This window comes from Anolis carolinensis, unplaced genomic scaffold (assembly GCF_035594765.1).
Source record: "Anolis carolinensis isolate JA03-04 unplaced genomic scaffold, rAnoCar3.1.pri scaffold_15, whole genome shotgun sequence".
NCBI classification, from domain to species: Eukaryota; Metazoa; Chordata; class Lepidosauria; order Squamata; family Dactyloidae; genus Anolis; species Anolis carolinensis.
In genome coordinates, this window is record NW_026943826.1 from 13,117,248 (window position 1) to 13,145,117 (window position 27,870).

At 46.4% G+C, this 27,870-nt stretch overlaps 1 protein-coding gene across 3 annotated transcripts; it reads left to right on the forward strand.

Moving 5' to 3' along the window:
- Positions 1–1,874: 1,874 nt before the first annotated feature.
- Positions 1,875–27,353, forward strand: lactbl1 (lactamase beta like 1). 3 transcript variants are annotated; one of them, XM_062965537.1, is made up of 10 exons: positions 1,875–4,095; positions 4,166–4,257; positions 4,392–5,665; positions 13,883–13,970; positions 18,918–19,059; positions 19,311–19,420; positions 20,295–20,452; positions 21,653–21,900; positions 23,372–23,477; positions 25,994–27,353. In XM_062965537.1, the coding sequence occupies exons 4-10, from the start codon at positions 13,950–13,952 to the stop codon at positions 26,970–26,972; spliced, it is 1,764 nt and encodes a 587-aa protein (XP_062821607.1). In that variant the 5' UTR covers positions 1,875–4,095; positions 4,166–4,257; positions 4,392–5,665; positions 13,883–13,949; the 3' UTR covers positions 26,973–27,353. The 3 variants fall into 3 exon arrangements, with proteins under 3 accessions (XP_062821607.1, XP_062821608.1, XP_062821609.1); XM_062965538.1 differs by lacking the exons at positions 1,875–4,095; positions 4,166–4,257; positions 4,392–5,665 and having other exon boundaries at positions 13,499–13,970; XM_062965539.1 differs by lacking the exons at positions 1,875–4,095; positions 4,166–4,257; positions 4,392–5,665; positions 13,883–13,970 and adding an exon at positions 16,836–18,034.
- Positions 27,354–27,870: the final 517 nt, after the last annotated feature.

A 27,870-nucleotide genomic window follows, 5' to 3' on the forward strand; every position in this document is an offset into this window, starting at 1 on the left:
GTTTTTAAAAATTCAGATACATCATGGACCATCAAAATCAATCAACCCCTCTCCCTATCTGCCTGGGCTTTGTTGCCTGGAGGAACTCTCTGTTCAGGAAGTGTTAACAGGCACTTGGGTGTTTGCTGTCTGGAGTCCTCCACTTTATTTACTGCCTTGCTTCTGGTGTTTTTAAAAATTCAGATACATCATGAACCATTGAGATCAATCAACCCCTCTCCCTATCTGCATAGTGGTAACCTGGTCTTTGTTGCCCGGAGGAACTCTCTGTTTGGGAAGTGTCAACTGGCACTTGGGTGTTTGTTGTCTGGAGTCCCCCTCTCTCTTTATTTACTGCCTTGCTTCCGGTGTTTTTTAAAATCCAGATACATCATGGACCATTGGGATCAATCAACCCCTCTCCCTATCTGCATAGTGGTAGCCTGGGCTTTGTTGCCTGGAGGAACTCTCTGTTCGGGAAGTGTTAACAGGCACTTGGGTGTTTGCTGTCTGGAATTCCCCTGTTTATTTAGTCTGGATTCTGATTTTTTTTTAAATACTGCTAGCCAGATTTTGTTCATTTTCATGGTTTTACTCCTTTCTGTTGAAACGGTCCACTGGCTTTTTGTGGATTTCAATGGCTTCTTTGTGCAGTCTGACGTGGTGGTGGTCAGAGTGGTCGAGCATTTCTATGTTCTCGAATAGTATTCTGTGCGTTTTGCATTTTGAGCACATGGGCTTTGTAATTATTCATGAGCGACTTTCTCACCGGGCTCCGGCGCACTAGGAGGACACCGTTTTTGGATTGACATCTCGGGACGGTTTCCTGGCTGCCTGTTAAGTGGGGCAGACCCTTCCCCTCAATGGGAACCCACCCCGTTCTCAACGGGTTATTGTTCCTGTGCCATGTTCCTCGGCCACATTCCTCCAGTTCGGGAGACGAGGAGCGAGGCTGACACGTTGTGGGTCACTGCTTCATGATCCCGAGGATGTGGGGCTGTGAATTTCCACACAAAGGGTGCAGTCGGCGTGCGGAGAGGCGGAGGCCGCCCGGCCTGCCTGTCGACTGACCGGGGCTTCGTTGCTTCCGGATGAATGCTTTGGCCACAACAAGGGGGGAAAGCGGGGCTTGCAACGAGCATGGCTGGAGACTTCGCCCCACTGAACATGCCAAGTGTCTGGAAGAGTCAAACTGTCGTGCAGGAAGACAAAACGGGAGCACTCCTGAAAGATAATAATAGTAACAACAACAACAACAACAACAACAACAAAAGTAATAATGACACTAACAACAACAACTACTACTACTACTACTACACTAATAACTTTTTGTAGTTTAGTAATCAATTCAGAACAAAACCCGTGTTATATAGTGTAAGCTATTGATCCAGGTTCGGGAAAGAGCCAGCGGAGATTTGAAATGTTGACATTTTGGTCCATTTTAATAATAATAATAATAATAATAATAATAATAATAATAATAATAACAACAACAATAAAAACTTCAATAATTAGTAAACTTTCCTGATGTTTTAAAAATAGAACCAATTAAGGAATGACTTCTATAATCTGGGAATAAAACCCGTGTTATATAGTGTTAGTAATTGATCCTGATTCGGGAAAGTGCCAGCAGAGATTTGAAATGTTGTGACATTTTGGTCCATTTTAATTATTATTATTATTATTATTATTATTATTATTATTACAATAATAACTCCAATAATTAGTAAACTTTTCCCATGTTTTTAGAATGGACTTCTATAACCCAGGAGCAAAACCCGTGTTATATAGTGTAAACGATTGATCCTGATTCGGGAAAGTGCCAGCGGAGATTTGAAATGTTGTGACATTTTGGTCCATTATTATTATTATTATTATTATTATTATTATTATTATTATTATTATTACAATAATAACTTCAATAATTAGTAAACTTTCCCCATGTTTCTGGAATAGAGTCAATTAGAGAATGACTTCTATAACCCGTGTTATATAGTGTTAGTAATTGATCCTGATTCGGGAAAGCGCCAGCAGAGATTCGAAATGTTGTGACGTTTTGGTCCAAATTCGCACCCGAGCAGGACAGCATCATGGTGAAGAAGAGTAGAAGGAGAGGCTTCCTTGGCGGCCATTTTAGCATGCCTGGCTTTGCGGCAGTCGCCAAAATGGCCGAACGGCTTGCTTCACACGCAACGCGTTCGGGGCGAAGGGAGAGAAGGAAGAAATGTTCGGCAGGTCTCCCACTCTGTCGAGTTTCTCCCTCTGGTTGGGAAGACCTTTCGGAAGAACGTTCTTCCGAAGGCGAAGGCGGGCCCATCCCTTCCAATTAACCTTGAGTGGGGATTTCACACCCCTCACTCGCCCGGATCCTTATGAGTTCTGGCAGGAATTACAAGGGCGGTGAACCAAGGGGGGGAACGAGACACGTCGGGGTGTCAATCCCACGGATCCAACTTTCTAATTGGGGCAAACAAAGGCGGGCCACAAAGGGAGGTTGTCGTTGCCCTCGTCGGCGTGTTGACGTCGCCTTTGTGGGTCCTCAGATTGACGGATATTGCTCCTGATTGGGGTGGGGGGTGGGGACGTGGTGTCCCGTTGGTGGTGAAAACGTGCGAAAGGGCAATGAACTTTCGGTGACTTCCCAACGCTCCACTCAGAAACTGGGTCTCCCCGGGTTCGAAAGTTCAACGCGCATCAGGAGACATCATCTCCCCCATCCGTCCATCCATAAAGACGGGGGGATGGAATAGAGAAGACGAAGAAGAAGAGGAGGAGGGATTTCCTTCCCAATGGAGGAAATCGAGGAATCCTCACCTTTCCTAGTGAGTCATTGGAAGGACGCTTCTTGAGGAACCTCAACGCCATTGGGCCCTTGGGTCCACCACGTCATCAACGCATTGAGTTGGCCGTGCATTCCATTGGAGGAGGTCCATGGAGTGTTTCTTGGTGAGAGAAGGAGTGGGAGGAGCCTATCGCCACAGAATCGACTGGAATCAGAACCCGAATTGAGGTCAGGAGGGACGTCCTATTCGCAACCCACGTTCCTGCCCAAGACTCCACGTCCCGTTCAACCAAAGAGGGGGGCGAATAACACTAGAAAGAAGGAAATGTATTGGTGGATGGATGGAGGGATGGGTTGATAGATGGATTCGTAGATGGATACACAGTTGAATAGATAGATGGATGGATGGATAGATAGATAGATAGATAGATAGATAGATAGATAGATAGATAGATAGATACTAGATAGATAGATAGATAGATAGATAGATAGATACACAGTTGAATAGATAGATAGATAGATAGATAGATAGATAGATACACAGTTGAATAGATAGATAGATAGATACACAGTTGAATAGATAGATAGATAGATAGATAGATAGATAGATAGATAGAAACACAGATGAAGAGGTAGAGAGAAAGTGAAAGAAATGCATTGGTGAAGGGATGGAGGGATTGGTAGACAGTTAGACAAGTAGGCAAGTAGGCAGATAGGTAGGCAGATAAGTCAGCAAATAGACAGGTAGACAGACAGGTAGTCAGGTAGGGAGATAGGTAGGCAGACAGACAGATAGGTAGACAGACAGGAAGGCAGATAGGTAGACAGACAGGTAGGTAGTCAGGTAGGCAGGCAGACAAATAGACAGGTAGACAGACACGTAGGCAAATAGGCGGGCAGATAGGTAGGCAGATAGGTAGACAGACAAGTAGGTAGTCAGATAGGTAGACAGTCAGGCAGACAGATACAGGTAGACAGTCAGGCAGACAGATACAGGTAAACAGATAGGCAGATAGGTAGGCAAATAGACAGATAGGCAGATAGGTAGGCAGGTAGACAGGTAGGCAGATAGGTAGGCAGTCAGGCAGACAGATACAGGTAGACAGATAGGCAGATAGGTAGGCAGATAGGTAGGTAGATAGGTAGGCAGGTAGACAGACAGGTAGGCAGATAGGTAGACAGGTAGGCAGACAGATACAGGTAGACAGATAGGCAGACAGGTAGGCAGATAGACAGGTAGACAGATAGGTAGGCAGGTAGACAGGTAGACAGACAGGTAGGCAGATAGGTAGACAGTCAGGCAGACAGATACAGGTAGACAGATAGGCAGACAGGTAGGCAGATAGACAGGTAGACAGATAGGTAGACAGGTAGACAGACAGGTAGGCAGATACAGGTAGACAGATAGGCAGACAGGTAGGCAGATAGGTAGGCAGATAGACAGGTAGACAGATAGGTAGGCAGGTAGACAGGTAGACAGACAGGTAGGCAGATAGGTAGGCAGATAGGTAGACAGATAGATAGGCAGATAGGTAGTCAGATAGGTAGACAGTCAGGCAGACAGATACAGGTAGACAGATAGGCAGATAGGTGGGCAGATAGGTAGACAGATAGACAGGTAGTCAGATAGGTAGGCAGGCAGGCAGATAGACGGGTTAACAGACAGGTAGGCAGACAGGTAGGCAAATAGGTAGTCTGGTAAGCAGGTAGACAGACAGGTAGATAGAGAAAGACACAGGTGAAGAAGTAGAGAGAAAGAAAGAGAAAGAAAAGTACTGGTGAAGGGATGGGAAGGAGAGACGAGAGTAGAATAACTCTATTGTCACTGTACGTTGTACATCGAAATTCGATTACAAAATGCTGGGAGTGGGAAGGACACCGGTCACGCCGTGTGGGCCTGTCGGACAGGCTTTCGCTACGACTCGCCAGGCTTCGTATTATTCCTTGGCCACCGGATCGTGGGAGGCAGCAGGGGGCAGCAGAAGCTCACCGCTCGGCATTCGGAGGCTCCAGATTTCAGCCTCAAGGAGAATCCAACTTGCGACTGAAAATCGAGGCTCCTTGTTGCAGGCATCCATTGACATCCAATGCTGTTATTCGTTCGTTTATGCTTTTCATTTCCCTCCCCACTTCTAGCTTCTTTTACCTTCCTTCCTTCCTCACACTCCCACTCCCACTCCCTTGAGATGCAGAGTCTCTGGCAAGTTGGAATAAGAGTTTCATCTATGCTGACGATTGTGCCATCACCGCCCAATAGCTCCCTAAGATCGACACAGATACGCACACAAACACCACAGCAAGTGGCCGTGAAAAACCCAGAACCTCAATCCGTGGCTGATACTGGGTGAGAGACTCTTCCTGGCACCACGAAATGCAGAAACGGGGCCAAGAAGTGGAGTCCACGACATGCGAGTGTGGAGGAGAGCAAACCACAGACTACTTACTACAATGCGATCTGAGCCCTGACACATACACAACGGAGGTCCTTCTCACATCTCCAAGTGTCCAGATTCTGGTCGAAGGGCATTGAGCATCATGCCAAATTTTAATTTTGTTTGTGGTTTTTCTATACATTATACAACTATATTCTCAATATGCTTCTGACACAATAAATAAATAAATACTGCTTGGAGGTTGGAGTTGAGAAATTCTGTCCCAGGTTGAAGCCATACCTGGCCATCGTGCCTCCTTCTCCGCCCCTCCCTCCCCTGAAAGCTGCATCGGGGCCAGCTCCATCCCAGACCAGATGTTCTGCATCCCGCACATTGCTTTTGGCGAAAGCGAGTAATCTCCAGCCGGCGGGATTAGTGCTCTGTCCGGTCTTTAAACGCCCGCAGCGGGATGCGAGCCCCCAAACTGCCCGACAGCACAGTCCGGACGCACAAGGAGGAGGCAGAAAGGCTGGTAAGAGAAATCCAATGGGTGCGAATGGTGTCAAAGGGGTGCAAGAGAAATCAATGGGTGCGGACGGTGTCAAATGGGTGCACAAAGGAGGGGGTCCAAGCCTAGGTACCGTCTTCCAGAAAAGGTGGTTTGGGATAGGGCGAGATGCTTCCATGACTGTGATAAATAAGACTTTCTGACCAAGCAGAGCTGGAGACAAAAGATCCCAAAGGGGTGTAAGAGAATCCAATGGGTGCTCACGGTGTCAAATGGGTGCACAAAGGAGGGGGGCCAAGCCTAGGTGCCGTCTTCCAGAAAAGGTGGTTTGTGATAGGACGAGATGCTTCCATGCCTGTGAGAAATAAGACTTTCCAACCAAGCAGAGCTGGAGACAAAAGATCCCAAAGGGGTGTAAGAGAATCCAATGGGTGCTCACGGTGTCAAATGGGTGCACAAAGGAGGGGGGCCAAGCCTAGGTGCCGTCTTCCAGAAAAGGTGGTTTGGGATAGGACGAGATGCTTCCATGCCTGTGATAAACAAGACTTTCCAACCAAGCAGAGCTGGAGACAAAAGATCCCAAAGGGGTGCAAGAGAATCCAATGGGTGCTCACGGTGTCAAATGGGTGCACAAAGGAGGGGGTCCAAGCCTAGGTGCCGTCTTCCAGAAAAGGTGGTTTGGGATAGGGCGAAATGCTTCCATGCCTGTGATAAATAAGACTTTCTAACCAAGCAGAGCTGGAGACAAAAGATCCCAAAGGGGTGCAAGAGAATCCAATGGGTGCTCACGGTGTCAAATGGGTGCACAAAGGAGGGGGTCCAAGCCTAGGTACCGTCTTCCAGAAAAGGTGGTTTGGGATAGGGCGAGATGCTTCCATGACTGTGATAAATAAGACTTTCTGACCAAGCAGAGCTGGAGACAAAAGATCCCAAAGGGGTGTAAGAGAATCCAATGGGTGCTCACGGTGTCAAATGGGTGCACAAAGGAGGGGGGCCAAGCCTAGGTGCCGTCTTCCAGAAAAGGTGGTTTGTGATAGGACGAGATGCTTCCATGCCTGTGAGAAATAAGACTTTCCAACCAAGCAGAGCTGGAGACAAAAGATCCCAAAGGGGTGCAAGAGAATCCAATGGGTGCTCACGGTGTCAAATGGGTGCACAAAGGAGGGGGGCCAAGCCTAGGTGCCGTCTTCCAGAAAAGGTGGTTTGGGATAGGACGAGATGCTTCCATGCCTGTGATAAACAAGACTTTCCAACCAAGCAGAGCTGGAGACAAAAGATCCCAAAGGGGTGCAAGAGAATCCAATGGGTGCTCACGGTGTCAAATGGGTGCACAAAGGAGGGGGTCCAAGCCTAGGTGCCGTCTTCCAGAAAAGGTGGTTTGGGATAGGGCGAAATGCTTCCATGCCTGTGATAAATAAGACTTTCTAACCAAGCAGAGCTGGAGACAAAAGATCCCAAAGGGGTGCAAGAGAATCCAATGGGTGCTCACGGTGTCAAATGGGTGCACAAAGGAGGGGGTCCAAGCCTAGGTGCCGTCTTCCAGAAAAGGTGGTTTGGGATATGATGCTTCCATGCCTGTGAGAAATAAGACTTTCCAACCAAGCAGAGCTGGAGACAAAAGATCCCAAAGGGGTGTAAGAGAATCCAATGGGTGCTCACGGTGTCAAATGGGTGCACAAAGGAGGGGTCCAAGCCTAGGTGCCGTCTTCCAGAAAAGGTGGTTTGGGATAGGGCGAGATGCTTCCATGACTGTGAGAAATAAGACTTTCTGACCAAGCAGAGCTGGAGACAAAAGATCCCAAAGGGGTGTAAGAGAATCCAATGGGTGCACACGGTGTCAAATGGGTGCACAAAGGAGGGGTCCAAGCCTAGGTGCCGTCTTCCAGAAAAGGTGGTTTGGGATAGGGCGAGATGCTTCCAGGACTGTGAGAAATAAGACTTTCTGACCAAGCAGAGCTGGAGACAAAAGACCCCAAAGGGGTGTAAGAGAATCCAATGGGTGCACACGGTGTCAAATGGGTGCACAAAGGAGGGGTCCAAGCCTAGGTGCCGTCTTCCAGAAAAGGTGGTTTGGGATAGGGCGAGATGCTTCCATGACTGTGAGAAATAAGACTTTCTGACCAAGCAGAGCTGGAGACAAAAGATCCCAAAGGGGTGTAAGAGAATCCAATGGGTGCACACGGTGTCAAATGGGTGCACAAAGGAGGGGTCCAAGCCTAGGTGCCGTCTTCCAGAAAAGGTGGTTTGGGATAGGGCGAGATGCTTCCATGACTGTGAGAAATAAGACTTTCTGACCAAGCAGAGCTGGAGACAAAAGATCCCAAAGGGGTGTAAGAGAATCCAATGGGTGCACACGGTGTCAAATGGGTGCACAAAGGAGGGGTCCAAGCCTAGGTGCCGTCTTCCAGAAAAGGTGGTTTGGGATAGGGCGAGATGCTTCCATGACTGTGAGAAATAAGACTTTCTGACCAAGCAGAGCTGGAGACAAAAGACCCCAAAGGGGTGTAAGAGAATCCAATGGGTGCACACGGTGTCAAATGGGTGCACAAAGGAGGGGTCCAAGCCTAGGTGCCGTCTTCCAGAAAAGGTGGTTTGGGATAGGGCGAGATGCTTCCATGACTGTGAGAAATAAGACTTTCTGACCAAGCAGAGCTGGAGACAAAAGATCCCAAAGGGGTGTAAGAGAATCCAATGGGTGCACACGGTGTCAAATGGGTGCACAAAGGAGGGGTCCAAGCCTAGGTGCCGTCTTCCAGAAAAGGTGGTTTGGGATAGGGCGAGATGCTTCCATGACTGTGAGAAATAAGACTTTCTGACCAAGCAGAGCTGGAGACAAAAGATCCCAAAGGGGTGTAAGAGAATCCAATGGGTGCACACGGTGTCAAATGGGTGCACAAAGGAGGGGTCCAAGCCTAGGTGCCGTCTTCCAGAAAAGGTGGTTTGGGATATGATGCTTCCATGCTTGTGATAAATAAGACTTTCCAACCAAGCAGAGCTGGAGACAAAAGATCCCAAATGGGTGTAAGAGAATCCAATGGGTGCACACGGTGTCAAATGGGTGCACAAAGGAGGGGGTCCAAGCCTAGGTGCCGTCTTCCAGAAAAGGTGGTTTGGGATAGGGCGAAATGCTTCCATGCCTGTGATAAATAAGACTTTCTGACCAAGCAGAGCTGGAGACAAAAGACCCCAAAGGGGTATAAGAGAATCCAATGGGTGCGGATGGTGTCAAATGGGTGCACAAAGGAGGGGTCCAAGCCTAGGTGCCGTCTTCCAGAAAAGGTGGTTTGGGATAGGGCGAAATGCTTCCATGCCTGTGATAAATAAGACTTTCTGACCAAGCAGAGCTGGAGACAGGGGTATAAGAGAATCCAATGGGTGCACACGGTGTCAAATGGGTGCACAAAGGAGGGGGTCCAAGCCTAGGTGCCGTCTTCCAGAAAAGGTGGTTTGGGATATGAGGAGATGCTTCCATGCTTGTGATAAATAAGACTTTCCAACCAAGCAGAGCTGGAGACAAAAGACCCCAAAGGGGTGTAAGAGAATCCAATGGGTGCTCACGGTGTCAAATGGGTGCACAAAGGAGGGGTCCAAGCCTAGGTGCCGTCTTCCAGAAAAGGTGGTTTGGGATAGGGCGAGATGCTTCCATGACTGTGAGAAATAAGACTTTCTGACCAAGCAGAGCTGGAGACAAAAGATCCCAAAGGGGTGTAAGAGAATCCAATGGGTGCACACGGTGTCAAATGGGTGCACAAAGGAGGGGTCCAAGCCTAGGTGCCGTCTTCCAGAAAAGGTGGTTTGGGATATGATGCTTCCATGCTTGTGATAAATAAGACTTTCCAACCAAGCAGAGCTGGAGACAAAAGATCCCAAAGGGGTGTAAGAGAATCCAATGGGTGCACACGGTGTCAAATGGGTGCACAAAGGAGGGGTCCAAGCCTAGGTGCCGTCTTCCAGAAAAGGTGGTTTGGGATATGATGCTTCCATGCTTGTGATAAATAAGACTTTCCAACCAAGCAGAGCTGGAGACAAAAGATCCCAAAGGGGTGTAAGAGAATCCAATGGGTGCACACGGTGTCAAATGGGTGCACAAAGGAGGGGTCCAAGCCTAGGTGCCGTCTTCCAGAAAAGGTGGTTTGGGATATGATGCTTCCATGCTTGTGATAAATAAGACTTTCCAACCAAGCAGAGCTGGAGACAAAAGATCCCAAAGGGGTGTAAGAGAATCCAATGGGTGCACACGGTGTCAAATGGGTGCACAAAGGAGGGGTCCAAGCCTAGGTGCCGTCTTCCAGAAAAGGTGGTTTGGGATATGATGCTTCCATGCCTGTGATAAATAAGACTTTCCAACCAAGCAGAGATGGAGACAAAAGATCCCAAAGGGGTGTAAGAGAATCCAATGGGTGCTCACGGTGTCAAATGGGTGCACAAAGGAGGGGGTCCAAGCCTAGGTGCCGTCTTCCAGAAAAGGTGGTTTGGGATATGATGCTTCCATGCCTGTGATAAATAAGACTTTCCAACCAAGCAGAGCTGGAGACAAAAGATCCCAAAGGGGTGTAAGAGAATCCAATGGGTGCGGACGGTGTCAAATGGGTGCACAAAGGAGGGGTCCAAGCCTAGGTGCCGTCTTCCAGAAAAGGTGGTTTGTGATAGGACGAGATGCTTCCATGCCTGTGATAAACAAGACTTTCCAACCAAGCAGAGCTGGAGACAAAAGACCCCAAAGGGGTGTAAGAGAATCCAATGGGTGCTCACGGTGTCAAATGGGTGCACAAAGGAGGGGGTCCAAGCCTAGGTGCCGTCTTCCAGAAAAGGTGGTTTGGGATAGGGCGAGATGCTTCCATGACTGTGAGAAATAAGACTTTCTGACCAAGCAGAGCTGGAGACAAAAGATCCCAAAGGGGTGTAAGAGAATCCAATGGGTGCTCACGGTGTCAAATGGGTGCACAAAGGAGGGGTCCAAGCCTAGGTGCCGTCTTCCAGAAAAGGTGGTTTGGGATAGGGCGAGATGCTTCCATGCCTGTGATAAACAAGACTTTCCAACCAAGCAGAGCTGGAGACAGGGATATAAGAGAATCCAATGGGTGCACACGGTGTCAAATGGGTGCACAAAGGAGGGGGTCCAAGCCTAGGTGCCGTCTTCCAGAAAAGGTGGTTTGTGATAGGACGAGATGCTTCCATGCCTGTGATAAACAAGACTTTCCAACCAAGCAGAGCTGGAGACAAAAGACCCCAAAGGGGTGCAAGAGAATCCAATGGGTGTTCACGGTGTCAAATGGGTGCACAAAGGAGGGGTCCAAGCCTAGGTGCCGTCTTCCAGAAAAGGTGGTTTGTGATAGGACGAGATGCTTCCATGCCTGTGATAAATAAGACTTTCCAACCAAGCAGAGCTGGAGACAAAAGACCCCAAAGGGGTGCAAGAGAATCCAATGGGTGTTCACGGTGTCAAATGGGTGCACAAAGGAGGGGTCCAAGCCTAGGTGCCATCTTCCAGAAAAGGTGGATCGGGCGAGATGCTTCCATGCCTGTGATAAATAAGACTTTCCAACCAAGCAGAGCTGGAGACAAAAGACCCCAAAGGGGTGTAAGAGAATCCAATGGGTGCTCACGGTGTCAAATGGGTGCACAAAGGAGGGGTCCAAGCCTAGGTGCCATCTTCCAGAAAAGGTGGATCGGGCGAGATGCTTCCATGCCTGTGATAAACAAGACTTTCCAACCAAGCAGAGCTGGAGACAAAAGACCCCAAAGGGGTGTAAGAGAATCCAATGGGTGCACACGGTGTCAAATGGGTGCACAAAGGAGGGGGTCCAAGCCTAGGTGCCGTCTTCCAGAAAAGGTGGTTTGTGATAGGACGAGATGCTTCCATGCCTGTGATAAATAAGACTTTCCAACCAAGCAGAGCTGGAGACAAAAGACCCCAAAGGGGTGCAAGAGAATCCAATGGGTGTTCACGGTGTCAAATGGGTGCACAAAGGAGGGGTCCAAGCCTAGGTGCCATCTTCCAGAAAAGGTGGATCGGGCGAGATGCTTCCATGCCTGTGATAAATAAGACTTTCCAACCAAGCAGAGCTGGAGACAAAAGACCCCAAAGGGGTGTAAGGGAATCCAATGGGTGCTCACGGTGTCAAATGGGTGCACAAAGGAGGGGTCCAAGCCTAGGTGCCGTCTTCCAGAAAAGGTGGTTTGTGATAGGACGAGATGCTTCCATGCCTGTGATAAACAAGACTTTCCAACCAAGCAGAGCTGGAGACAAAAGACCCCAAAGGGGTGTAAGAGAATCCAATGGGTGCTCACGGTGTCAAATGGGTGCACAAAGGAGGGGGTCCAAGCCTAGGTGCCGTCTTCCAGAAAAGGTGGTTTGGGATAGGGCGAGATGCTTCCATGACTGTGAGAAATAAGACTTTCTGACCAAGCAGAGCTGGAGACAAAAGATCCCAAAGGGGTGTAAGAGAATCCAATGGGTGCACACGGTGTCAAATGGGTGCACAAAGGAGGGGTCCAAGCCTAGGTGCCGTCTTCCAGAAAAGGTGGTTTGGGATAGGGCGAGATGCTTCCATGCCTGTGATAAACAAGACTTTCCAACCAAGCAGAGCTGGAGACAGGGATATAAGAGAATCCAATGGGTGCACACGGTGTCAAATGGGTGCACAAAGGAGGGGGTCCAAGCCTAGGTGCCGTCTTCCAGAAAAGGTGGTTTGTGATAGGACGAGATGCTTCCATGCCTGTGATAAACAAGACTTTCCAACCAAGCAGAGCTGGAGACAAAAGACCCCAAAGGGGTGTAAGAGAATCCAATGGGTGCTCACGGTGTCAAATGGGTGCACAAAGGAGGGGGTCCAAGCCTAGGTGCCGTCTTCCAGAAAAGGTGGTTTGTGATAGGACGAGATGCTTCCATGCCTGTGATAAATAAGACTTTCCAACCAAGCAGAGCTGGAGACAAAAGACCCCAAAGGGGTGCAAGAGAATCCAATGGGTGTTCACGGTGTCAAATGGGTGCACAAAGGAGGGGTCCAAGCCTAGGTGCCATCTTCCAGAAAAGGTGGATCGGGCGAGATGCTTCCATGCCTGTGATAAATAAGACTTTCCAACCAAGCAGAGCTGGAGACAAAAGACCCCAAAGGGGTGTAAGAGAATCCAATGGGTGCTCACGGTGTCAAATGGGTGCACAAAGGAGGGGTCCAAGCCTAGGTGCCGTCTTCCAGAAAAGGTGGTTTGTGATAGGACGAGATGCTTCCATGCCTGTGAGAAATAAGACTTTCCAACCAAGCAGAGCTGGAGACAAAAGACCCCAAAGGGGTGCAAGAGAATCCAATGGGTGTTCACGGTGTCAAATGGGTGCACAAAGGAGGGGTCCAAGCCTAGGTGCCATCTTCCAGAAAAGGTGGATCGGGCGAGATGCTTCCATGCCTGTGATAAATAAGACTTTCCAACCAAGCAGAGCTGGAGACAAAAGACCCCAAAGGGGTGTAAGAGAATCCAATGGGTGCTCACGGTGTCAAATGGGTGCACAAAGGAGGGGTCCAAGCCTAGGTGCCGTCTTCCAGAAAAGGTGGTTTGTGATAGGACGAGATGCTTCCATGCCTGTGAGAAATAAGACTTTCCAACCAAGCAGAGCTGGAGACAAAAGACCCCAAAGGGGTGCAAGAGAATCCAATGGGTGCTCACGGTGTCAAATGGGTGCACAAAGGAGGGGGTCCAAGCCTAGGTGCCGTCTTCCAGAAAAGGTGGTTTGTGATAGGACGAGATGCTTCCATGCTTGTGATAAATAAGACTTTCCAACCAAACAGAGATGGAGACAAAAGACCCTCAATGGGTGTAAGAGAATCCAATGGGTGCTCACGGTGTCAAATGGGTGCACAAAGGAGGGGGTCCAAGCCTAGGTGCCGTCTTCCAGAAAAGGTGGTTTGTGATAGGATGAGATGCTTCCATGCCTGTGATAAATAAGACTTTCCAACCAAACAGAGCTGGAGAAGTAGGCCTAGTACCCATCATAGTAGACCTTTGTGTCTACTATCGGTTGTTGGGGACCTTAGAGTATATTTTCATCCTCGTTGACGACGAAGTCTCTCTATAACTGCTTTTGGGTTTCTTTGCTGCTTCTGTTCCCTTCTCTTCTTTTTTCCTTCTTCCCTTCCTTCATTCCTTCTTTCTCGTTCTTTCCTTCCTCCTCCAAACATCACTTTCCTCCTTCACTTTCTCTTCTTTTCCTCAATCTTCCAACCAACCGGGCTCCTCTTCTTACAGGTCTCCATTCCTGGGACGTTTTAGAGATGCCCGTGATGGAACCATGAGTGGAGAGCAGTAGTCGGCCATGGATGGGATCCAGCTTCGGGTAAGGTTTGGCGGGACAGCTTCCATATCACAATATGCAACAAAATTCGGAAAAATACGTTGGAAGTATTATCCCTGTTTCGTTGTGCATTCCTGACTTCGAAAGTCGTTGTCCTACTCTAGAAACTTTGTTGTTTTTGTGGCACTATTACATCAACTTTATTAATTTTTTTGGCATAGTTTGTATTGATTCTGTAGACTCGATCCAAGTCATCCTTTTCTTCTAAGTTGAATGGGTTGAGACTCGATGATGAGCAATTTGTTGAGAAACTATTGCCACATGTGCTATAGCAGGATGTCTGTCGAAAAAGTTTTGGCACTTTGATCCATATTATTATTGTTATTATTATTGTTATTATTATTATTTTATGACACAGCAAACAAGACAGATATGCTGGATCTCGTATCACAAAATCACAAGTCGAACACTTCCCAAGTGTCTAGGACTGTGTGATGTATTATTATTATTATTATTATTATTATTATTATTATTATTATTATTATTATTATGACACAGCAAACAAGATAGATATGCTGGATTTTGTATCACAAAATCACAAGTCGAACACTTCCCAAATGTCTAGGACTGTGTGATGTATTATTATTATTATTATTATTATTATTATTATTATTATTATTATTATTATTTTATTGTATGACACAGCAAACAAGATAGACATGCTGGATTTCGTATCACAAAATCACAAGTCGAACACTTCCCAAGTGTCTAGGACTGTGTGATGTATTATTATTATTATTATTATTATTATTATTATTATTATTATTATTATTATTATTATGACACAGCAAATGAGATAGATATGCTGGATTTTGTATCACAAAATCACAAGTCGAACACTTCCCAAATGTCTAGGACTGTGTGATGTATTATTATTATTATTATTATTATTATTATTATTATTATTATTATTATTGTATGACACAGCAAACAAGATAGATATACTGAACCCAAGTGTCTAGGACTGTGTGATGTATTACTGTTGTTGTTGTTATTATTATTATATTATTATTATTATTATTATTATTATTATTATTATTATTATTATTACTTTGATCCATTTCCCCCATGTTTGTTATGATAGAGCCAATTAAGGGGCGATATTTATAAAATGCTGAACTTGCTGAAATGAAGGTTGGCAGTTCAAATCCAGGGAGCGGGGTGAGCTCCCGCTGTTAGCCCCAGCTTCTGCTTAGGCTGAAAACTAAACTCGGGAGGAATCCGAATGTTACAGACTCTTAATGAAAATGATTGATGAGTGTTTTGATTCTTAAGTCCGCCCCGCTCATAAACACCTTTCCTGCGTGGTTCTAATAATAATAATAATAATAATAATAATAATAATAATAATAATAGGGAGGAATCTGAATGTTACAGACCCTTAATGAAAATGATTGGCGAGTGTTTCGATTCTTAAGTCTGCCCCGCTCACACACATACCTTTCTTGCATGGTTCTAATAATAATAATAATAATAATAATAATAATAATAATATTAATTGGGAGGAATCTGAATGTTACAGACCCTTAACGAAAATGATTGGCACGTGTTTCGATTCTTAAGTCTGCCCCGCTCATACACACACCTTTCCTGCGTGGTTCTAATAATAATAATAATAATAATAATAATAATAGGGATGAACCTGAATGTTACAGACCCTTAACGAAAATGATTGGCGAGTGTTTCGATTCTTAAATCCGCCCCGCTTAAGTCTGCATGGTTCTAATAATAATAATAATAATAATAATAATAATAATAATAACAACTTTATTTTTGTGTCCCGCCTCCATCTCCCCAAAGGGACTCGATATTGACTCGTATGCACAAATCTAACGAAATATGAAGACTAATGACAATTTTGCACATCCCTATCGCTCATCGAGGTGTAAGGATTTAAATCCATGCAACCAGAGAAGGAGGAGGGATGGATTTGCTCTTCTCTCTCAGTCTCTCTCTCTCTCTCTCTCTCTCTCTCTCGCTGGGAGATTGCATCTTAATTCTCTCTAATGCTGCTCAGCTACGCCAGCAAAGCGGGCCTGACCTCGAGCTATTTATATAAAAAATGCCCCGCAATCTCTTCCCAGCATCTGCCGGGAGCGGATTATTATCGCGACCAGTCTTTCTAATGAGTCTTTCTTTCTACCAAATGTCTCTAAAAAGGGTTGGACTTGGCATTGGTGTGATTCTTATTCCTGGGTGATCAATGTCGTTCCCTTATTGGTTCGATCATCAAAACATCAGGAAACTTTATGCAACTGCACACACTTTGTCTTGGCGGGAGGGACGCCCTGCTATAGCACATTGTATTACATTATTATAGTCATTATTTTATTATATTTATTACATTATATTATTATTAGTATATTATTTTTCTAAATAGATAATATAATAATACAATAATTCATTATTATAATTATATTTATTATATTATTAAATTTCTTTATTATATTATTTTTAAATAGACAATACAATATTATAATTCATTATTTTATTATATTTATTATATTATTATATTAATTTATTATTATATTATATTATCATATTGTATTATATTATCTTTGTAAATAGATAATATAGTAATATAATAATATTATAATATTATAATCCATTATTTTATATTATTATATTTATTTGTTATATTATCTTTGTAAATAATAGATAATAGAATAATATAATCCATTATATTATTATATTAGTATATTTATTTATTTATTTATTATTATATTTATTAATTATATTGTATTATTATATTATCTTTGTAAATAGATAATAGAATAATATTTCATTATTTTATTATAATTATATTTATTATAATATTATTATTATATTGCAATATTATATTATTGTGATATACTATAGTTACAAGGCTTTGATGGTGCTTTTCCTACATTGAAGGCAAAAGGGGGTTGGACTAGATGGCCTTCGAGGACCCCTTCCAACTCTAGAATTCTGTCATTCTGTCATTCCGTCACTCCGTGACTCACTTCCATGATTCTGTCATTTTGTCACTCCATCATTCTGTCATTCCGTCATTCGGTGACTCTGTGATTCCGTGATTCCATCACTCCGTGATTCTGTCACTACATCATTCTGTGATACCATGTTTCTGTCATTCTGTGACTCCATGATTCCATCACTCCATCATTCTGTCATTCCATCATTCTGTGACTCTGCGATTCCATGATTCCATCACTCCGTGATTCTGTCACTACATCATTCTGTCATTCTGTGATACCATGATTCCGTCATTCTGTGACTCCATGATTCCATCACTCCATGATTCTGTCATTCCACCATTCTGTGACTCTGTGATTCTATCCTTCCATGATTCTGTCATTCTGTCACTCCATCATTCTGTCATTCCATTGTTCTGTGACTCCGTGATTCCGTGATTCCGTCACTCCGTCATTCTGTCACTACATCATTTTGTCATTCTGTGATAACATGATTCTGCCATTCTGTGACTCCATGATTCCAACACTCCATCATTCTGTCATTCCAACATTCTGTGACTCTGTGATTCCATCACTCCGTGATTCTGTCACTCCATGACTTAGTCATTCCATGATGCTATGATTCCGTCACTCCGTCATTCTGTCATTCCATGATTCTATGATCCATTTGGTATGGCTGTGGGAGTGAAGGCTGGGCAACTAAGCAGATGTGCCTTCGTCTTCCCATCGGAGAGGCTGCATCAAGCCCTCCCTCCTCCGCCCGGCAGATGGACGCCCCGCCCCATAGATCCTTAAGCCGAGAAGATCTAGGTTTCCCTTTGGCTCGCAAACTCCCCGGGAAGCATCTGTGCACGCTTCATCCCCAGAGCTGGGAGAGAAGGCATTTGCGAGGGGCCCAAAGCAACACAGGCATCGGATGTGAGCCCAGGCACCACCGCTCATGGCGTGGGGGTCGCAGGCCACGGCGCCCCTCTTCCTATACCCACCTGGCTATTTACAATGGCAGACGGAGCCACGGAGCCCTCGTTGGCCCTTCCGTCCAGTCCACAAAGCCACCAGAGGAGGGCTCATTCAACGGCCTTTCGCTAACAGGTGAGTCCCGACAAAGCTAACGGCTAGGCATGTGCAATCAATTAGAAAAATGTTTCAATATTCATAACAAAATTGGGGTGTGCCGGCATTTCATTTCTAAAGCATCTTTAGTGCAAACTGTGAAATTTTATGACTTTGTCGTTCTCGTAAATGCGTGTGCATCGGATATCGCATCGTAAGTACGAATTATACGAAACTGATCCAACTTACCACACTTTCCGATTTTTTTTGTACATACTCGATTTCTTAATCATTGGTGCGGACTGCGCATGTGCCTCGGATATCACGTCGTAAGTACGAATCATACGAAACTGATCCGACTTACAACACTCTCCGATTTTTTTGCACATTCCCAATTTCTTAATTATTGGTGCAGACTGCGCATGTGCCTCACATATCGCGTCGTAAGTACGGATTGTACAAAACTGATCCGACTTACGACACTTTCCGATTTTTTTGCACATACCCAATTTCTTAATTATCGGTACGGACTGCTCATGTGCCTCGGATATCACATCGTAAGTACGAATGGTACAAAACTGATCCGACTTATGACGCTTTCTGAGTTTTTTGCACATACTCGATTTCTTAATTATTGGTGCAGACTGCGCATGTACCTCGCATATCGCATCATAAGTATGAATCATACAAAACTGATCCAACTTACGATGCTTTCCGATTTTTTTGCATATATTCGATTTCTTAATTATTGGTGCAGACTGCGCATGCGCCTCGGATATCACGTTGTAAGTACAAATCCTATGAAACCGATCCGACTTACGATGCTTCCCGATTTTTTGCACATGTCTATAGGCTAGAATATCACAAATCACCCCAAACCCTTCCAAAGTCCAACATACTCCTTTCTCTCTCGTCCTTCCAGGCTTCCGGTGGACACGGCCACTTCCGTCTCTCCGCCATGGAAGTCAAACTGATCCACGTGGCCCTGGTGGTCTTCTTCCTGCTCTCCGTTGCCATGACCAGCTGCTTCCTGTGGCAGTACAGCCTTCCCAAGGTGGAACCCAGTAAGTACCCGGGGTGTGTGACTTATGGAAAAAATGTGTTATCAAAGTCTTTCATGGCCAGAATCCTTCCTTCCCTCCTTTTTCTTTCCTCTCACCCTCCCTTCTTTTCCTCTTTTTCTCCTTCCGAGCTTCATTGCCATGAGATCTCATTCAGTTCTGGAGACTTTCCTTGAGCCTTAGCCAACCCTGTTGTAATTCCTCTCAGAATTGTCTCCTTCAGCCTACTATTATCTCCCTGGGGTTGTTCCTAGGCCCAACTGTGACGGAGACCAAGCCGGAGCCGGTGCAGATGTGTCCCCGTTACCCAGACCCCGTGCCTCTGGACCACCCGATCCCGATCCTGAAGGACGCTCTGGAAAAGGTATTGGACAAGAAATGGGTGTATTTGATGGATAGGAATCTCTGTCTTCTCCGATGTGACTCAATGGCCAACGTCTTACCTGGAAATGTCTTGGACGTCCATCTGGAGCACATCAAATCACCCTGCAGGACCTAACAATGCTGTAGACTTCCAGTATGTTCTTATATTCAACATCTGGAAGAGCTTCTAGACCAATGATGGGCAACCTGTTGCACTTGGTGTATCAAAACTCACCAAAAATTCACCAAAATTCACCAGTTGCCACTCGTGGTCCTCAATGTTCTTGGACTACAACTCCCATTCACCCCAGTCAAGGCAGGAAGGCTAGGACTCTCTGTAGTCCAACATTTGTTCATCTGGTTGCTTAAGGGAAGTTCAACTCCATCAACGCCTGGAATGGTGTCTTCTCTACCTAGAATGTCAGTCTCCACTGATCTTGGGCAGAAGGAGGAAAGCTATGAAAACTGACCACAGAACCACATTGTAGGACCTGGAGATACCTAAAGAGGCGTATTTTCTAGAAATCTTTAAGTTCTCCAGCATGACTGGAATAGGTCATACTGGACAACCAAGGGAATCCTATAGAGAACATCTATGTCCTCCAGAATGTCTTTATGATCAATTTCCACTGGAAGTTGACCATAGTGCCACGCTGGAGGACCTCGTGATTCATCAGAAGGACACCTTACTGCAATCTAAGGTGGCCCGATTCCAGGGTTTTCTTGGCAAGGTTTGTTCAGAGGTCCCACATCTCATGACTTTGGTCCGTCCTCAATACCATACGCACAATCTCAGCCCCTGATTTAGGGTCGTCGTAGGGTCACCATGAGTCGAAAACAAATCTTTGGTTCCTCTCCTTCCTCATCTCCTGCAGGTGGACATGCTCCTCCGACACAAGATCCGGAGCCCTGGCCTGCCCGCTTTGTCGGCCATCGTGATCTACAACGACACCGTATTGTGGACGGGCAACTTCGGGAAACGGAATGGCTCCGATCCCTCCTCCGGCATTCCCAATGAATATACCATTTACAGGTGAGCTTGTGCCTAGACGGGTCAGGTCACAGCAACAGATGGATCCACCTGTTTGTAATCTGTTTCAACTTCAAGTGTTGGAAGGCCTACCAATTCTAGAAGTTCTCCGGGCATTAGCTGGTCCTCCAGTGCAATTCTATGTGATGCTTTCAGTGGAGTTGCACTGGAAGACCTAGAGTCTTCTAGAGAGGACAATTATCTAGGCCTTTGTCAGTCCTCCAGTGCAATTCTGTGTTCATTTCCATTGGTACTGGAGGACCTAGAGTCTTCTAGAGAGGACAATTATCCAGGCCTTTGTCAGTCCCCCAGTGTAATGCTATGTTCACTTCCAGTGGCACTGGAGGACCTAGAGTCTTCTAGAGAGGACAATTATCTAGGCATTGTCGACGGCTTTCATGGCCAGGATCACAGGGTTGTTTTCCGGGCTGTATGGCCATGTTCCAGAAGTATTCTCTCCTGATGTTTTGCCCACATCTACGGCAGGCATCCTCAGAGGCTGTGAGGCCTTTATCAGTCCTCTATGTTCAGCTCCTGTGGTACTGGAGGACCTAGAGTCTTCTAGAGAGGACAATTATCTAGGCCTTTGTCAGTCCTCCAGTCTAAAACTATGTTCACTTCCAGTGGCACTGGAGGACCTCGAATCTTCCAGAGAGGACAATTATCTAGCCCTTTGTCAGTCCTCCAGTGCATTTTTAAGTTCAGCTTCCAGTGGTGCTGGAGGACCTAGAGTCTTCTAGAGAGGGCAACTATCTAGGCCTTTGTCTGTCATCCAGTGTAATACTATGTTCACTTCCAGTGGCACTGGAGGACCTAGAGTCTTCTAAAGAAGATAATTATCTAGGCCTCCAGTGTAATACTATGTTCACTTCCAGTGGCACTGGAGGATCTAGAGTCTTCTAGAGAGGAAAATTATCTAGGCCTTTGTCAGTCCTCCAGTGCATTTCTATGTTCAGCTTCCAGTGGTACTGGAGGACCTATAGTCTTCTAGAGAGGATAATTATCCAGGCCTTTGTCAGTCCTCTATGTTCAGCTCCCAGTAGTACTGGAGGACCTAGAGTCTTCTAGAGAGGACAGTTATCCAGGCCTTTGTCGGCCCTCTATGTTCAGCTCCCAGTGGTACTGGAGGACCTAGAGTCTCCTAGAGAGGCATTGGTAGCTGCTACTCCAGCTAACCGTGTGTGTGTTTTTTGTGTGGGTTAGGATTGCCAGCGTCTCCAAGATCTTCCCCACCATCATGCTCTACAAGCTCTGGGAGGAAGGGAAGGTGACGTCCCTGGACGACCCCCTGGAACGCTACGCCCAGAGCTTCGCCATCAAGAACCCTCTGGGGCGGCTCAGGGAGTCGGAGCAGAGATACTCGGCCGACGGGCTGGTCTTCTTGGAGAAAGGCTCGCTGCCCTTGAAGCCGTCGCCGGTGACGCTGCGGAGAATGGCCAGCCAGCTCTCGGGTGAGGAGTCCTGGAACATCTGGAAAGCCAGATTATGGAGAAACTGGCTTAGAATTCTCATCTAAAGAGTTCTGGTTGGTGACTCTAGACCAGGCACGGGCAAACTATCTTCAAAACCATTGATCAACAGCTCCAAACCAGCACCCTGACGAATTGGTGAATTTCTGCCCTTCCCAATTCTCCTCTTCAATGTCAGACTGCTGCTCTCGTCCTAGAATCAGTACAGACTAAACACATCTGTAGTTTAAACGTTTATTTAATATTTATAAAGCCTACTTATAAACAGCAAAAGCCATCGCTAGAAGCTGGCATTTTCCCTTTGCCTCTTGGCTCGGCACACACAGCTCAACAAGAGATAAGAAAGCACATTCCTTAGTCCGAAGGAAGTTCCAATGAAAGCACATTCCTTAGTCCGAAGGAAGTTCCGCCCTCCAAGGCTGGAAATCATGTCTCATAGGTCACAGCAGGCTGTCAGTCAAACTGGCCTGTTATTAACCGTTTCATTGCTGAAACACACCCTTGTTGAACAGCAGAAACACTTGATTTACATTTCATATACACACAACCAAAATCCAACACTCAGGAGTACTTTCAGACATTGCCTGTCTCAAAACGTTTCCCGAAATGGAAACAGAACTCCCGATCCCAAAATTACGAATCCTGATTCCCCCTCTGAATATTCCCGAATCTTCCCAAAACCAGGATGGGGGGACACCCAAAAACGGAATGAAAACAGAATGGATTTCTGCCATTTCACACATCTCTAAAACTAACATTTTCAAGTTTTGGTTTTTAGGGTGGGGTCTAGGAGGGAGAGGAGCCGGGCACACACTGGGTGGGGGAGGGGCCAGGAGAGAGTGGGGTCGGGAGGGGGCAGGGCAGGGCCGGGTCATCCTCAGGTTGTGTCATGATCTCCGATCTTTGACATCTCCGGACACAGAGCAAGCGCTGACAAAGAACAGATCCTAGCCATTAAACGGGCCAGCCATAAAACCTCAATTACCCTCTGGTATGTGAAAGCCCCTATATAAATGGGCTACAGAGAAGATTCTGGTATTCTGTACAATAAAAACCTGTTGGAATCTACCAGCGTGTGTCTTGGTGCTTGATGTCATGATCTCGGATCTTTGACATCCACGGACACAGAGCAAGCGCTGACAAAGAACAGATTCCAGCCATAAAACCTCAATTACCATCTGGTATGTGAGAGCCCCTATATAAATGGGCCAAAGAGAAGGTTCTGGTATTCTGTATTCTGGAATCTACCAGTGTGTGTCTTGGTGCTTGATGTCATGATCTCTGATCTTTGACATCTCCAGACACAGAGCAAGCGCTGATAAAGAACAAATGCCAGCCATAAAACCTCAATTACCCTCTGGTATGTGAGAGCCCCTATATAAATGGGCTACAGAGAATATTCTGGTATTCGGGTGTGAAGAATGATAACTATCCGGTGTCTTTGGTGCCCTAGGTTTGCCCAGGAGGCTGCGCTCCACGAGTCTGTTGTGGAAAGGGACCACGCAAGAAGCCTTGGCGCTGCTGAAAGATGATGTCTTGGTGGCCGACCCAGGGACCAGGTGAGTGCCGACCTTGTTCTGGGGACATCTCCGCATTAGAATCATAGAATTGTAGAATTGGAAGAGACCTCACGGGCCATCCAGCCCAACCCCCTGGAAGACGTAGGAAAATCTCAGACGGCCAAATTAGATGGCCACTAGGCAACTCGACAAGTCCGCCCCATCTGTGGTCCACCCACTCCGTGGCTCCATCACTGATCCCACCTTAAGCCAGAATTCTCAACCACTTATTTCCAGAATGCCTTTGGTTTCCGATGTGATGGAAATATCCAATCTGTTCGAAGACAGGAGCTCGCTCAAAAGTTCTGCGAATCGATTCTGTGTGTTGCTCCACCCCGCAAGGTGTCTTGATCAACTAAACCTGTTGAAAACTCATCTCCTTGGCTTCCAGAGTCCAATTGGATGAAAAGCTTATTAACGAGAGTATGACAGCAAGCCACAGCAACAGCCTAGCCGTGGCCTAGAGGATCCTAGAGATAACATATTAATTTGTAATTAATCCAGTCTACAACCAAGAGGAATGGCCGCCTTTGCCTTCCTCTGAGGCTGAGAGAACGTGGCTATTCAAATACACATCTGGCCAACTCGTTCTCTTTTTCCTTTGAAAGTTTCTCGTCGGCAACCAGGATTCTCTGGATTCCTGGCAAGAATGCGTGGATGGCGATGGCAAGAGGAGACAAGTTCCAGCTTTGACACCTCGCGGTGATTAAAGTGCCTCCACCGGGGAAAATCTCCAAAGCAGCTTAGCTGAATCTTGTCCTCTTTTGTCCTCCCCTGAGAGGTTTAATGCTCGTAAGCGAGCCAACTCCTTCTCTGTTTCTTGCTCCCTGAGAAAAAAACAACAACAACAGTAGCACTGGGAATTGTGGGTCGGGGAGGAGAAAGAAACCAGAATCTTCTCTGTAGCCCATTTATATAGGGGCTCTCACATACCAGAAGGTAATTGAGGTTGTATGGATTGTTAGGTTCTCTTCTTCCAGTTGTGCTGTGGGTAAATCTTCCCCAAGAAGAAAGCACCAAGACACACGCTGGGCAGATTCTGACGGATTTTTATTGTACAGAATACCAGAATCTTCTCTGTAGCCCATTTATATAGGGGCTCTCGCATACCAGAGGGTAATTGCGGTTTTATGGCTGGCATCTGTTCTTTGTCAGCGCTTGCTCTGTGTTCGGAGATGTCAAAGATCAGAGATCATGACATCATTATTGTACAGAATAATAATATAATAATAATATAATAAAACTTTATTTATATACCGCCCTATCTCCCGGATGGGACTCAGGGCGGTTTACAGTCATAAAAGCAACACAAACATTACATAACAACATAATACACATTATTAAACAAAGTAAAATAATACAGTTATAACAATAAATCACACTTACATGACCAGATCAAGGGGACGGGAACCATAAACCCAATATATTAAAATGTATCATTTTAGGCTAGGGAATACCAGAATCTTCTCTGTAGCCCATTTATATAGGGGCTCTCACATACCAGAGGGTAATTGAGGTTTTATGGCTGGCATCTGTTCTTTGTCAGCACTTGCTCTGTGTCCGGAGATGTCAAAGATCAGAGATCATGACATCATTATTGTACAGAATACCAGAATCTTCTCTGTTGCCTATTTATATAGGGGCTCTCACATACCAGAGGGTAATTGAGGTTTTATGGCTGGTATCTGTTCTTTGTCAGTGCTTGGTCTGTGTCCAGAGATGTCAAAGATCGGAGATCATGACATAATTATTGTACAGAATACCAGAATCTTCTCTGTAGCCCATTTATATAGGGGCTCTCACAAAGGGCAAAGGGCCACACACAATGAGTAAAGATAACAAACATTTATTAAATGATAATCTGAACCTAGGAACACTTAACTTCAGTGTTCCTAGTGAAAGTAAATGTCTTTGCTTCAAGAAAAGGCAAAAGTGCAGGGACAGAAAATAATCCGGATTATCTAGCTTGATAATCCATCTTAACTTCAACCAAACGTTACTGCCCCCTGGCCCAACTACGACAATCGTTGTCTGGGTCGGGGAGAAATCACAGATATTTTCTGTTAGCGAGTGTGTATAGCGGAACCAGCAGTGTCCAGTTAACACCATGTGCAAAAGACTCAGACCAGGCAGAGGAATTGAAAAGAACAAAGGAACTTTACTTGTTGAGTTGAAGTTAAGTAAACAGTTCAGCAATTGTACAATGTCCTTGTAGTTGCATAGGATCAATAACTAATCAATCAGCATTCAGTATATCCAGCATAGCATATTTAAACTGCTACTTGACCGTAGCTAGAGAGCCTGTCTTTTCTGTGCTCTCCCTGCAAGCTCAGATTCCCAACTGACAAACCCAGCCATCTGCCAGCAAACCGATACATTGTTTGAGGCGTGGCTTGCCTCTGCAGAAGCTCAGCTCCCTTTTTGCAGAGATCTTTTGCAAGCAACTTTGCAAGGATTTCTTTACACACACACATAGCAATTTGGCGCAATATTTTCTGCTTCCTCTCTTTCTCCAGGTGCCACTACAGCAACTTGGCGTTCTCCCTCATGGCACACGTTCTCGCCGAACACGCCGCCGAGGGTGAGTACCAGCGGTGGGTGTCTGAGAACATTCTGGACCGGTTGGGCATGGAGGACACCGGCTTCGACATCACGCCTCCCGTCCGCTCCCAGATGGCGGTCGGCTTCTACGGAAGTGGTCAACCGGCCCCTCTGTACGACTTGGGCTGGTACCGGCCCTCCGGCCAGATGTACTCCACGGCCGCCGACCTCGCCAAGCTGGCCATGGTCTTCTTGGGGACCTACCACCGGCGCCTTCTGGAGCCGGACACGGTGAAGACCATGCTGACGCCGCTCTTCAAGTGCTCCAGCGAGTACTTCGCCAACAAGACTGGGACGCCTTGGGAAATCAACGAGCAACTCGGGTACGATATCATTCGGAAGGACGGCGACTTGGACGGCTACTCCGCCACCTTCTCCTTGGTGCCGAAGCTCCGCTTGAGCTTCATTGTCCTCATGGCCGGTCCTCGCCCGCAGGGAGGAGACGTGGTGGCACAGACCTACGAGCAGCTCATCCCCGCCATGGAGTCCGCTTTCCGTGAAGCCGAGAAGAGCCTTGCCCCGCCCCCGAGCCCCACCCCGTACATCGGGTACTACACGTACTCCAACCTAACGTTCTACGAGATCAAGGTGGGGGCTGGTGGGGTGCTGGTGATGCAGCAGTTTGGCCCCCACATCGAGGAGCTCATCCCTGAGAATTACCGGACCATCAAGCTGCACCACCTCGAGGATCGCGTCTTCCAGGTGGTGTTCGACAAGGAGTTCCCCTGCACGCTCCACCTCGGCTCCGCCTCCGTTTCCCTGGAGACCCAAGACGGGCAGCTTTTCAACTTCTACCCTTTCGACCGCAAGGGATTATCCCCTGGATTCGACGCTCCGGGTCTGAACACATACAACGTCTTACGCATCCATCGCAAACCCGTGTTCTATAGTTAACGGCGAGGCGGACATTTGTACTATGCGAGGAGACCGGGAGGAACGTCTGGCTTCAGCTTGAGGACGTGGACGAGATCCTTGGAGAAGTGAGGGCAACCACGTGCATCCTAAACCACCCTTAGTGGATGATCTCGACAGGCGTAGTAGGACCAAGCCTTCACTCAACACTATTAAGGGACTAATAATGGAGAACTGACGTTGGATTGGTCTTGGATCGACGTTTTCGGATTGTGTGTTTTAAATGTTATGAGTTGACCGTTTCTAACACTACGTTCCTTGTTTGTATGTTATGTTGTAAACCGCTTTGGGGTCCCCTCGGGGAGGAAGGCGGGATATAAATGATGTAAATAAATAAGTAAATAAATAAAATGGTGGAAACAACTTTCCGTGGTAGCCTGACCCACCTCCGTTGCCTCGGCTGTGAGTTGTGGACTAGGAGAGGAGGCAACTCCATTGGCCATGGGCTATGAGAAGGGACTACTCCATTGACTATGGGCCGAAGAGTAGACAACTCTATTGACCATGGAATACTTGGGTGCGGACAACTCCATTGGCCATGGGTTATGATAGGGGATGACTCTATGATTCTATGATAATTCTGTTGACTATGCGCTTGAGAGTAGACAACTCTCTTGACCATGGGCTATGAGCTATGAGAGGAGACATCTCTGTTGACTTCGGTTTATGTGCTTGAGAGTGGACACCTCCATTGGCCATGGGCTATGAGCTATGAGAGGAGACATCTCTGTTGACTTCGGTTTATGTGCTTGAGAGTGGACACCTCCATTGGCCATGGGCTATGAGCTATGAGAGGAGACATCTCTGTTGACTTCGGTTTATGTGCTTGAGAGTGGACACCTCCATTGGCCATGGGCTATGAGCTATGAGAGGAAACATC

Excerpts from the sequence above, each read along its gene's own strand:
- lactbl1 (XM_062965537.1), top strand. The coding sequence starts at position 13,950 with ATGGATGGGATCCAGCTTCGG. Across the intron at positions 13,971-18,917 it reads TGGATGGGATCCAGCTTCGG|GCTTCCGGTGGACACGGCCA; the intron begins GTAAGGTTTGGC and ends TCGTCCTTCCAG. Across the intron at positions 19,060-19,310 it reads CCTTCCCAAGGTGGAACCCA|GCCCAACTGTGACGGAGACC; the intron begins GTAAGTACCCGG and ends GGTTGTTCCTAG.